This window comes from Letharia lupina (assembly GCF_014066315.1).
Source record: "Letharia lupina isolate WasteWater1 chromosome Unknown contig_6, whole genome shotgun sequence".
NCBI lineage: Eukaryota > Fungi > Ascomycota > Lecanoromycetes > Lecanorales > Parmeliaceae > Letharia > Letharia lupina.
Window position 1 is genome coordinate 1,398,179 of NW_023502975.1, and position 13,303 is coordinate 1,411,481.

The 13,303-nt window shown below is 28.6% G+C and overlaps 1 protein-coding gene across 1 annotated transcript; it reads right to left on the reverse strand.

The window, feature by feature from the left end:
* Window positions 1–982: 982 nt before the first annotated feature.
* On the reverse strand, window positions 983–2,219 carry HO133_009238 (uncharacterized protein; the record flags this gene model as incomplete). The annotated part of the gene is made up of 4 exons (XM_037300099.1): window positions 983–1,453; window positions 1,504–1,852; window positions 1,910–1,966; window positions 2,017–2,219. 4 exons carry the CDS (start codon window positions 2,217–2,219, stop codon window positions 983–985), a joined length of 1,080 nt encoding a protein of 359 aa, XP_037154925.1.
* Window positions 2,220–13,303: the final 11,084 nt, after the last annotated feature.

Below are 13,303 nucleotides of genomic sequence, written 5' to 3' on the forward strand. Positions count from 1 at the left end.
TCTCAGTGAAATATAATATCTCTCTCTCGATTCTTAGGGTTAAACTACTTAAAATCTCTTAAGCCCTTCGAAGCTTTTTAAGAGCTCTCCGAGAGCTTATATCGAAGGGGCTATCAAAGCAAGCTCGAAATTAATCAAATATCACTAAAATAATCAAATTTCGAGCTTACTTTAACAGCCCCTCCGATACAAGCTCTCGAAGAGCCCTTAAAGAGCCCCCCGAAGGGTCCGAGGGGTTTTAGGGGGTCTCCCTAAGAATCAAATATAGTCAAAAACCAGTACTCGGCAAGCTTTTCACTACTGGGAAGCCCGCGCCCCAGCACATATTAAAAAAATAGGTCTTGGTAGGGTTTCCTACTCAGACCTATCTCAAGGCCGGTAGGGCCAAGCTGAGACTAGGGAGGAGGTCCCCCCCCCAACCCATCCGTCATGGGCAGGTCATCCTCGGTCCGGGTATCTCGCCCGGGAGGGGGCCCGAAGCTCCGGAGCTGCACACTCTCACACGCCACCATTTCGACGTGGCTAAATTGGTGGGGCCCAGAGCCGTTGGTAGAGCGGCAAGTGAGTCAGTTAGTTGGGTTGGACGCCGACGACTTGGGGCCAACGTGCCTGTCTGTACCTGGGATTTTGGTTCCAAACACGCATGGCTTTTCCCTTGGGCCACCGTTTCTTGCGCACCTGCCATGGGGTCTTCTGGTCTATATTTTGGGGTGGGGCTGATGGATGGATGGACGGCGGCCGATTGCGACGGTCGAGCGGTGGAGATGTCGTGGTTACGGTGCCGTCTCGTCCGAGGTCGAGGATCAAACCTTGCAGGATCGCAGTCTCATGGTGAATAGTAGGAGTATTAGTCGTGGTGCTGTTCGAGTCCGTAATGTCAGATCTGAACTTCATCTGTCTTTCCAATTGGCAGGATTTGATTCATGTGACTTGTTTATGGATGATAATCGTATCTATCTCCTGAGGGGAGGCTGCCTGTATCTTAAGCATGGGCCTCGTTGACCAACACATAGCGATACCTCGCCTTTCCCGCATCCATATCTACCACCGCCTCGTTCGCATCCTTCATCGGCCTCTTCTGAATCCAAGGCTTGACGCCTTTCTTCGCCGTCAACTCCAACATCTCCTCTATCTCATGCGGTGCACCAATCGCGCTCCCGCCGATCTTGCAGCCCTTTGCAATCAGCGAGAAGGCATTAAAAGCTGGCAATCTATCTTCGGGCGCGCCGACCTGGATAAATGTTCCATTGGTGCGGAGAAGCATCAGATATTGTTCGAGTGGCATGTTGGGCGAGGAGACCGTGCTGACAATGAGATCTAGCGAGCGAGCGTGGTGGGTGGCCCAGTCTTTGTCATCGTTTGTTGCGATGTACTTCTCGGCTCCAATCTTCATCGCATCCTCCTTCTTCGCAGCCGACCGGCTTATGGCGGTGACGCTATCAGCTCCGAGGGCCTAAGGCAGCTTAGTCGATTCTCCGTCTTCAACAGAACAGTTGATAGTACCTTAGCATAGAGAATTCCGAAGTGGCCTAGTCCACCAACACCAACAATGCCAACCTTCTTGCCCGGCCCACACCCGTTCTTCTTCAAGGGTGAGAAGACCGTGATACCACCGCAGAGCATAGGCGCTGCTTCTTCAGATGGGATGGCATCAGGGATCTTCAAGACGAAGTGTGACGGTGCCCTGCAGTAATCCGAGTATCCACCGTACGATTTGCTGCCGTCATCGTATTTTCCATTGTAGGTGCCGACCATGTTCATGCAGTGGTTCTCCATACCGCTCGCGCATTCCTCACAATCTGGCTTGAGGCAGGAGGACGATTGAGCGCCAACGCCAACACGGTCACCAACTCTGTGTATTGAATTAGCACCATGACCAAGGCCAATGTGGAATGTTCTTCGATCTTACTTAATGCCCCTCTCAGCCTTGCTGCCGACCTTGACCGCTGTGCCAACGACCTCATGCCTGTTGCGACTTAGCCAATGCAGCTCAATCCTTTGGAGGCGACGACATACCCAACACAGCATGGGTAAATTGTTGGAGCCCAGCCACTGCGAAGAGTGTGTAGATCACTGCCACAGATGCCACAATGCGTGATCTTGATATCGACGTCGGTCTCCTCCCACGTCTTGGGCTCGTAGCCCTGCCATTTCATGTTACCCTTGACGGAGCTGGGGTCGAAACCTAGCCATCCTTGAAACTTGTATGACGTGCTCATTGTTGCGGTATTGAGAGGGTGTACGAGTAGATATCTCTATAGATTTCGACGGTGCCAGTGTAGATCGTGGGTACAGAGCAGATTTCTCGAACAGTGCAATTCGACCGAGTGAGAGACACCATCATTATCCTGCTCTGACGCAATGATAAAGTAGCCCCTTGCCGGAGCATCTTGCCGCCATTGCCGTCCTATAATTCACATACATTCGGATCACCGGTTAGGATAAGACTTTTGACATTGAGGTCACCCAGGCATAATCGAGAAGATTTAGACTTTGACACTGAGGTCATCAAGGCATAATCGAGAAAATTTTAAACTTTGAGATAAAGCTACGCTTGTCTCGAAGAGGGAATCGTCCAGTTGCTTCCTCGATATCTTCTTGAGACGTAACATTCTCTGCGAGGCGAGCCATCCACTATCAGTATTGTGCATTTGCGCATTTAAAAACAACGTCGTTCATTGATACTGCCGACTACGCAGACACAGCTCTCAACTGACACGCAGTATATACCGTGGGGCCAGCATCACAGCCAGAACAAACGCAGAGCTCTTCTCATACTTTTGATTTGTGCACTGGCTCTTGTCGTCGCGGATGATGGGATCTTCCCTGTGTTTCCTTGACGCTCTTTGCCTATGGCTACCAGTGGAGTGATCGAACCACTGCAATAGGCAGGGACTACGTCTTGGACAGAGTAATTCGGCCACCCAACAACATGTATTGGAAACCAAGTCAGATCGAAGAAAGGGGTGCGGTTACTTGATTATCATTGTGATTCGAGAACAGAGGCAGCTGTGAATGGCGGCCTTCTTGGGAGAGGGAGGATCCTACAATCCCCGACAATAATCTGGATGGCGCGAGAACGCTCAAGACGACCCATCTGCTAACGAGAAATCACCCGAAACATGTGCTTTGTCAATCTACAGGTCTACACGGCGTGAAAGACAGGGTGACTTCCGAACTCAGCGGACACAGAACACGGTGCTTCCCCAGCACCGTCGAGCTTTCTTCCAACTTAACTCCATCACAACCTGACGCAAAGAAAGCAAAAAGCCGGCTCCTCCATTACTAGCGACTTAATTCTCAGTGTCTCGAACTTCGACTCCCTCTCTCGATGAGGATCCCGAAGACAGGGCAGTTGCAATCCACAATCATCATCTCACCCAACATACTGATAGCGACTCCCCTTCCTTGCAGTCGGCGACAAAATATGAGTCGAGTCCGATGACATCACCATAGGCAGGCCCTATTGGATCACAGACATGTTAATCAGAGGGGGAAAGTTGAAGTAGTATTTTTGGTAATCGGAAAGACGTGCCTGGAGATGAGGGCGAAGTCAAGAGTGCATGCCTGGCGGTGATTAGGATCCGCGCCTCACTTCAGGGATCCTATTTTGGAATGGGATGAGGCAAAAGACATGAGCGAGGCGCGGAAACGTAGCGAGATGGTACGTGAATTGGTGATAAGCGAGCGGAGTAGTCGCGGTACGACGCCGAGGCTAGGGACTCGGACCGGGGGGCGGCCCGGGGGGGGGGAAGATAGTACTGTGGGAAGCAGCAGTGAGCAGGCGCAGGCGCCGAAGAGTGAAACGGAGAAAACAGAGCCTGTTGCGGGCAGCGGTGAGCAAGAGCAGGTGCCGAAGGCTGAAACGAAGGAGAAGGAGCAAGATGATGCGACAAAAGTGACGTCGTTTCAATAGCCTCTGTAAGACATTAGTCTCGTAGACTCGAGGAACAGGATGTCTGGCCGCAGTGCCGGACGTTGAACTCCACGTCCTCAGCGTTTGAAACACAGTGAAGCTTCAACGAGCGGGGGTTACGGATTCCCAAGTCCGTACGCCAATGAACCTGAGGGCGGAAACATGCAATGTCAGGCTAGGATTCAGCACCCATTTCCCCGGTTTTGGACCAATTTACCGCATCAAGTACTCGAGAACCGCGGACGTAATCCCAGGTGGACTGATTTGGCATCAATACGCGCTTGTCAGGGACTCAATAATGTGTGTGGTAACTCTGTATTGTAGTATAAAGAGAATACTATCTATATAGGATTATTATAAGTATAGACTTCATAATAAGATAGAAAGACCGAAAGGCCTTAGCACGCTAAGCCTAATTAGGCTATAATATAAATAAGATTATAAGATTATTAAAATCGTAATATTATTTCTTTCTTTAATTTTAGAGCTTTAACGATAATTACTATATAGTAAATATCGATTTTATAAAAAGTATATCTAGATATATATAAAGTAATATTCTTAGATATATTAATTTAATATTTTATTACGATATTAAGATTTTTTTATAAATTAATATAATTACTATAGATTAATAGCGCTAATAGAAAAAACTATTTCGAAGGTCTTTTAAATAATAAATAAAGATTAATAATCTCGAGATAATAATAATAAAAATCTGCTATTAAATTCGAATATTTTATTATATTTATAAATAGTTATTAGAATAGATTTTTCTCGATCTTAAGATCTTTATATCTAATTTTATATATTAGATATTCTCTCTTACTAATTAAGAGATTATTTTTTTATTTATCTAATTTAGATTAGATTATTTTTTTAATATTATAAATTTTATCTTCTTTATTAATATCGATAGAAAATAATAAAAACTTAATCTATTTTAATAGTAAGTTATTATTATTAAAATATAATAATTATAAATAAAAGATAGAGTAAATATTATTTATAAAAATTAAGAGTTTTAATTTATAAGCGAAATTATTTAAAGTCTTAATAATTTTAAATAATTCGAAATTTTTATAATTTAATAATTTATTAGAATATATAATTTTAATATTTCTTTTATTAAGTATAACTATATCTTTAACTCTAAATTTTAATATAGAAAGCTAATAATAATTAGCTTATTTCTTTTATAAAGCTTATAATTATTTAAATTAACTTTTTAAATAATTTCTTATAATATCTATCTTCTTAATAAATCTATTAATTAATTTAATATCTCTCTTTACTTTTTAATTAGCGAATTAATTTTAAGAGATAAAGAATTCTATTCTCGAGTAAGGAATATATTCTTTAATAAAAAGAAATAATAATATATCTAATAAGGCGTTTTTATCGAAGTTTACTTCGAACTTTACTATTAATAATAAATTTATTTAATTATCTTAATTATAATTAATATAAATTTTAAAATATTACTTTAAGATAGCGTTAGTATTCTCTATCTATTTATTAATTTCGAGATAAAATATAATAAAGAGTTTAAATTTAATCTTAATTCTTTTATATAGTCTTCTTTAGAAATATACTATAAATTAAATATCTCGATTCGAGATAATAATAAATAAATATTCTTTCTCTTATTATATAAATTTGATAAAGACTTAAATTACTATCTTTACTTTTAAGAAGTCTAAAAGAATAAATTTCTTCTTTTTATTAAGTTTATTTATAATTATTATAATATATTAATAAAAGTATTTATATTTAAGATAGATAGATAATAATATAATAAAGTTAATAAAAATATCTTATTAATATTATTCGAGAATAAAAAGAGATTTAAGAAGATCTTATTTACTCTCTCTATAAGTTTTAAATCTCTTATAGATATAATAGCTCTTAATATAATAGATAATAAAATTTATTATTTTTAGCTAATAGTAATATCTATTTAATCTATTATAAATTAATAATCTATTAACGTAGCCTTTAAATAAAAAATTAAATATCTCTAATAATTTTAATTCGTAATTTGAGAATATCTATTACGATTTTAATAATCTTATTAATCTTACTTATATTATAACTTAATTAAGCTTAATATATTAAGGCCTTTCGATCTTTCTATCTTACTATAAAGTCTATATACTTATAATAATTCTATATAGATAGTATTCTCTTTATATTATAATATAGAGTTATTATATATATTATTAAGTTTCTAATATAATATTATCTATCTTTCTTCTAAAGCGATAGTAATTTATTTACTAGTTATACTAAATATATAGCTAAAAAGAGAGTATATTATTAAAAAGTTAATAGCTATAGCTAAAGAAGCTTACTACTTAAAAGATTATTTAAAAGAAAACCTTTCACTTATATAAAGATTAATCTAATTAAATTAAATAAGAATTTAAAAAAAATACTTTTAATATATTAAAAGAAATAAATCTTAGATTAAATCTTCTTTATACTTTTATTAGCTTAATATTAGCTATAAATTTCTTAATTTTAAATTTAAATAATATTTAAAGTTAAATTATTATAAATAAGTTATAAATATATTATTATTTAGAAAAACTTAAAAACTTTAATAAGAAGATTCTAAATATTAATAAAGCTAGATCATCCGCACGACGTAAGAGAAAGCGTTCTATTATTAGAAGATATACTATTAAATCTAATTTAAGTTATATCGAAGTATAACTTATAAATATTATCGAAGAAGAGTTAATTATAATCTTTATCTTTATTATTAACTTATAGAATTTTATAAAAAATGCTATTAAAACTTCTAATACTTAATATAATAAATTAAAGATATTAATAAAAAACTTTTAAACTATTAATTATAATATTAAGATACTTTAATAATAAAATAAAGAATTTAATTATAATATCGCTTAAACTAAGATAAAGATATTAATAATTAATATCTAGCTAAATAATAATAATAATTAATTATTTTATAAATAAGAAATTAATAATAGACTTCGAGGTTTATATAATAGATATTATATTAATACTATAAATCTTATTAAAGAAAATAAAAAATTTAAGTAAGACTTAAAATATAAAGAATAATAGTTAAAGATGTTACGAGCGTACTCTTAATATATTACTTAGCCCTATAACTAGCGAGCCTTAACGAAGGTATCCCCTATTATATTATATCTTCTTCTCATATATATAGTTCGATAGTCTTATTATTCTATCTATCTCATCTATACTAATATCGTATCTATGCTAGTCCTAACATTATAATAAGACTTCTTTATATACCCCCCGGCCCGGCGAAGAGAACTAACGGGTTTTTTTACTTTCTACTCGAAGTAAGCGATCGAGTCTAATAAAGAAAACGCTGGGTATTTCTATTATATAGAAGCCTTACTATATATATAAATCATAAACCACCTATATTATTCGAAAGAATCTATATTAGATAATCTATATTATTAATAATAGTCTAATCTATTAAAAAACGAGTTTCCTACATCGAATATAAGAAATTCTTCTCTACTTCGTTCCCCGCAAAAAATCTATCACCAACTAACAGACCTCCGGCGGACTTTCTACCATTCGAAAGGATATTATTCAGAGTACTCATAGTCTTTACAGCGACTTAATCGGTCAAGAAACGAGTATTTCAGGCGTCACAGCCAAATATCAACACTCAACACAGAGATCTACCACCTTTCTCGACTCGCATACACCTTCACAGTACCGAAGTTCTAGAGATCTCTTCATTCTATCGATATTTGCAGTAACCCTCGACGGGGAAGCCCAGCCAAAATCGCCATTTTTACGCCTATCTTCTCCGCTCCGTTCTTATCTACATTCAATACATCATAAATTCCGACTTAACCTCACCTATATTAATACCAAGATATATCCCTCCGCATCGCCGATTATCTATATACTATAGCTAGTCTTATCTCATATATAACGATCTATATAGAAGATACTTACCTTCAAATTCGCTATAACTCTATATATTACGTATATAGCGCTCTCTATCTACTAAGAATCTTTATTAGCGATTTATTAATTAAGAGAAGATATTAGAATAATAATAGAAGACGTAAGATCAAAACTCGCCTAGAATCTCTATTCCGCCCTTATCCCCACCATTATTACTTACTTTATAAGATTTTAAGATATTTAGAGTAAATCGATAATCGTAAATTAGATAGTTACTTAGTCTAAGATTATTAGATTTATCTATCTTTATAGATACTAATTTAATATTATTTAATAATTAGAAAATAAGAATCTAAGATAAGCTTATCTATAATAGTAATTATTTCCCTACTAATACTTTTAAAATTATCTACGTTATAGCGAGACTTAAAGGAAAAGTTAATTAATATATATCTATTAGATAACGATATCGCTTATACTCTATAGTCGATAATCTTCTAAATTATTTAAGTAACGTATATAAGATACTCTTATTTATTCTTAGAATAATCTATTAATATACTTATAATAAAATGAGCTAAGAAAATTAATTATTTCTTAAATTCTACGATAATCTTATTAAATATATCGAATATGATTTTAAGAATAATAGTCTTAGTCTTCTTAGAAATAATAATCTAATAAACGATATATAAAAGAAATTAAAACTTCGTTTATATAACTTAATTAATCTATTAATAAGAAATTAAATTATATCTAAATTAAAGAAATATATTATAAAAATATAGCTTTAATATTAATAATCTATTAAGGAATTTATCGAAAAGAAGATTAAAAGATTCGCGAAGTAATATATAAAAGTAAAGGTCGAGGCTAACGTAAAGAAGAGTAAATACTTAATTATAACTCGTCTTACTTTTAATATAGAGAGTTTAAATCTTATTAAGACAGAGGATCTTATAGATAAGAATTAGACTTATATATAAAAGTATAATAAATACATCGAACTCGATATAAATTTCGACGAAGTATACGAGTTTAGTTGCTAGGACTTTCTATAAGCGACTCGGCAATATCTTAAATATCGCGTTTTCAGTCAAATTAAAATTATTCGATATCTTCACTATAGCCTCATTTTTTTATATTCGCGAATCGATTTCTTAAGCCTATATTGTTTAATAATAACTTTATATCAAGCCTATCAAGTAGGCTTCCCTTATTAACGAATACTTAAGTATTCTTCGAAGCCATAGTACGTTACCTATAGGCCTCACTGTTCTCATCGATAGCCCTCATCGATATCGACTATATAACACTCTATAAAGAAACTCACACCAGAATCATCTAATATTAATTTAGAGTTTTAGCGCCTACGGCTCGATTCGATTCGAAAGCCCTTAACTAATTATATCGCATTATTTCACAGATATCTCATCCGCTTAAATACGAATTCGGAAATTATTATTATTTACCCCTACGCCCATAGATATAGTTTTCGCTATATTATATTAATTTCCTCTCGGCTAGGCTTTTTATATACATCTATATCTCGACTAGCGACGTCGCTATAGCGTAAATATAAAAAGCTACTATCGTCTCCAATATCTCTTATAAAGAAAGATACGATATTGAGGTTCTCGAATACGATTATTTCTTTACTACTTTTACTATTTTTTAGACGTTAAGCGTGCATATATATTTATTTTTCTATCTTTTTACTTATTAATTATAGGATATAATTTAATAAAGAAGAAAGGTAGTATTATAAGCGTATTCTTAATATATTACTTAGCTTTATAGCTAGCGAGCCTTAACGAAGATATCCTCTACTATATTATATCTTCTTTCTATATATATAATTCGATAGCCTTATTATTCTTATTCTATCTTACTTATATTAATATTATATCTATATTAATTCTAATAAAAGAAGTAATAATCTCTTATATTAGCTAATTTAAAAAACTTCGATAAAAAAGATATAGAGATTATATCTTATTAGTCGAGTATTTTTATTAATAGTATTTATTAAAACTTATATTATACTTCTATTACGAATTACGTAAAGAATATAGAATTAAATAAACGATATCTCGATATCTCGAATTTTTATTACTAGTCGAAAAGGTATAATATAATATAAGATATTAATCTATTATATTATACTCTAATATAATATAAGTTATTAAGATTTATATAATCTTATATCTAATATAATATAAGATCTTAATAAAATATTTTATAATATAATATATTTATAATATTATATTATAAAATAATATATATATAAGATATCTTAATTAAGATTTTTATATTTAGAAGTAATTATTCTAATTATTATTCTAATTAATAATTACATTAAATTAATAAGATATAAAATTAAATAAAATTATATTTTATTATTTTATATATATAAAAGAAAGCGAGCTATATTTACTAATAATAAGAAAAATTTATTTTCTTCTAATATTAGTCGCGCGAAATCCGCCGATACTTTATAATTAAAGTTATTAACGATAATTTTATATATCTATTACGTATTTTTAATATCGCTATTTAATATAAAATTATATATATTATAATTATAGCCTTTTTATTAAATCGTTAATCTAAGAAAGTTAATATATTTCTTAATATTCTCTTAAAAGTATTATAGCTTAATATAATAAGCTATATTTCTTTAAATCGCCTTTTTACGATATATAAAAAAAAGATTAAATATAGAAAGTATATAAAAGTATATTTAATAATTCTAGAACGAATTAATAATATTTATAATAATAATTAAAATTAAGAATTAAATATATTTGAATAAAAGATAATTTTATATTACTCGTATAATAGCGATAATAATAATTAAGATTAAAATATTAATTTAAATAATATAGCTTTTATAGTAAGCTTTTTATTATTATACGCTAGATTAATTATATATAAATAAAGATTTATAATTTTATCTTCTAAATATAATCGCGTTTAATATTTTAAGATTTTTATAATAATTCGATATTTATTAATTAGCGTATTAATATTATTATATCTAAACTATAATAACGCTTATTATTAAATTTTATATTATACTCTTAAATAATTTAAAAAATAAAATCTACTTAATTATTAATATATATAATAAAATTATTTTTAATATTTATATTTTATTTAATTTCGATATTATTTATTTTCTCTTAATTCGAGCTTTTATCTTTATTTATATATATAATAATTCGCGTAATAAGTAAAACTCTAGACTTCTTCGTAATTACGCTCGCGTATTTTTTTTATATAATATTATTAAAATATAAATTTATTAAAATAATAATTAGAATTAGAAATTATTTATTATTTATTTATTATATCTTATCTAATTTATTTAAAAGCTTACTTCTATTATAATAACGATATATTAATATATTTAATTTTATATTTTTTAATAATTATAGCGTAGTTAATAATTAAAATATTAGCTTTCTTTATTTTTTTAATTAATTTCTTCTTAAATATAAATATATTTATTCGCTATCGCGATCTCTTAATATTTTTATTTTAATTAAATTTATTCTTCGCTTTTTATTTTAATTAAAAATCTAATTATTATTTAATTAATCTATATTAAAACTTTTTAATATCGCTATTATTATTAATATTTAATATTTATTATAATAAATTATTAGATTTAATCTCTTTTATTTTAATTATTATAAAAAAATAAATTAATAAATATATATAAAAGAATTAAAAGATTTATATAAATATTTATAAATATTAAACTATTTTTAATTTTAATTAAAATTTATTTTATTAAAAAGTATATTAATTCTAGTAAGTATCGATATTAGAAATAAAGAGAATATATATTATATATTATTTTAAATATATTATTATAAAGTCTAGCTTAAAGAATAATTATTTTTATAAAGATAGTAAGATTTAAAGATAAGAAAGTAAGAATAAAATATATAAAAATTTTAATAAGTTATAATAATTTAGCGCTAATTAAATTAAATAAAAATAAATATTTATTAATTTACTCTTTTAAATCTTTTATCTTTTAATTTATATAAATTATAATAATAATTATAATTATTATAGAAATAACTAAGATTATATTAAATAATAGCGCTTAATAAATATAATTTATTTAAATTTAAATCTTTAAAATTAAAAAAAAGTATTTTATTAATATTTAATTTAAGTTAGATAATATAAAATAATTTAAAAATTTAATACGCGCGATAGATATCTAAGCTTTTCTTCTCTTCTTCTTTCTTTTTAAAACTTTTTTTTTATATTAACTCTTTTTATTATTAGATTATTTTCTTTATATATTAAATTTCTATTTAAATAATTTAATATTATTATAATAATATTAAAAGTATAATATAATTATTAAATTATATATTTATTCTTTATCTTTTAATAACTTTAAGCTAATATATAAATAAATTACGCGAAAAGCTTAATTTATATATATTTAATCTATTATTAATAGCTCTTTAAAAAAATTAATATTATTTTAGAGTATTAGATATAGTATTAAAATAAAGAATTTATTAAATATTATTATCGCTTTAATCGCTATTATTATTACTTTAATAAATATTATCTTTATTTTAATAAATATTATCTTTATTTTAATAATATTAAAGCGTTAATAGAAATTAGATAATATATTTTTTTAATTATTATTATATTTATTATATATAATTAACGCGAGCTATAGCTTAAGCTTTATATAAGATTTATTATTATTAAAAATTAATTAATTTTATAATTTTAAAACTTTTTTTCTAGCGCTTAATTCGTTAAATTATATTTAATTAAAATTTATTAAAATACTATTATATTTAAAGATTCGCTTTTAAAGTATTATATAAGATAATAAAAGTCTTTCTAATTTATTAATTTAAGAGTAAATTTTTTATTATTATACTTTATAATTAACTCTAATAATTTTTATTTAAATAGATATTTATCTTTATATAATATATAAAAAATAAATTATATTATAAAAAAAGAATTTAAATCTTATAATTTATTTAATTAAATTCTTTAAATTAAAAATTAAAATATATTTATCTTTATATAATTTAACTATTAAAGTAATTAATTATTATATAATTAATTATAAGATATAATTATATATTATTAATTATTTTAATAATTATAAAAAGTATAAGAGAAATAAAATTATATAATTAAGTATTTATAAACTTTTTTCTTTTAAGTATTTATTTTAATTTAGAGTTTAATCGCTATTTAATTAAAAAAAAGATAAAATATAAAAAGTATATAAAAGTATATTTAATAATTCTAGAATAAATTAACGATATCTATAATAATAATTAGAATTAAAAATTAAATATATTTAAATAAAAGATAATTTTATATTATTTATATAATAGTAAAAATAATAATTAAGATTAAAATATTAATCTATATAGCGTAGCTTTTATA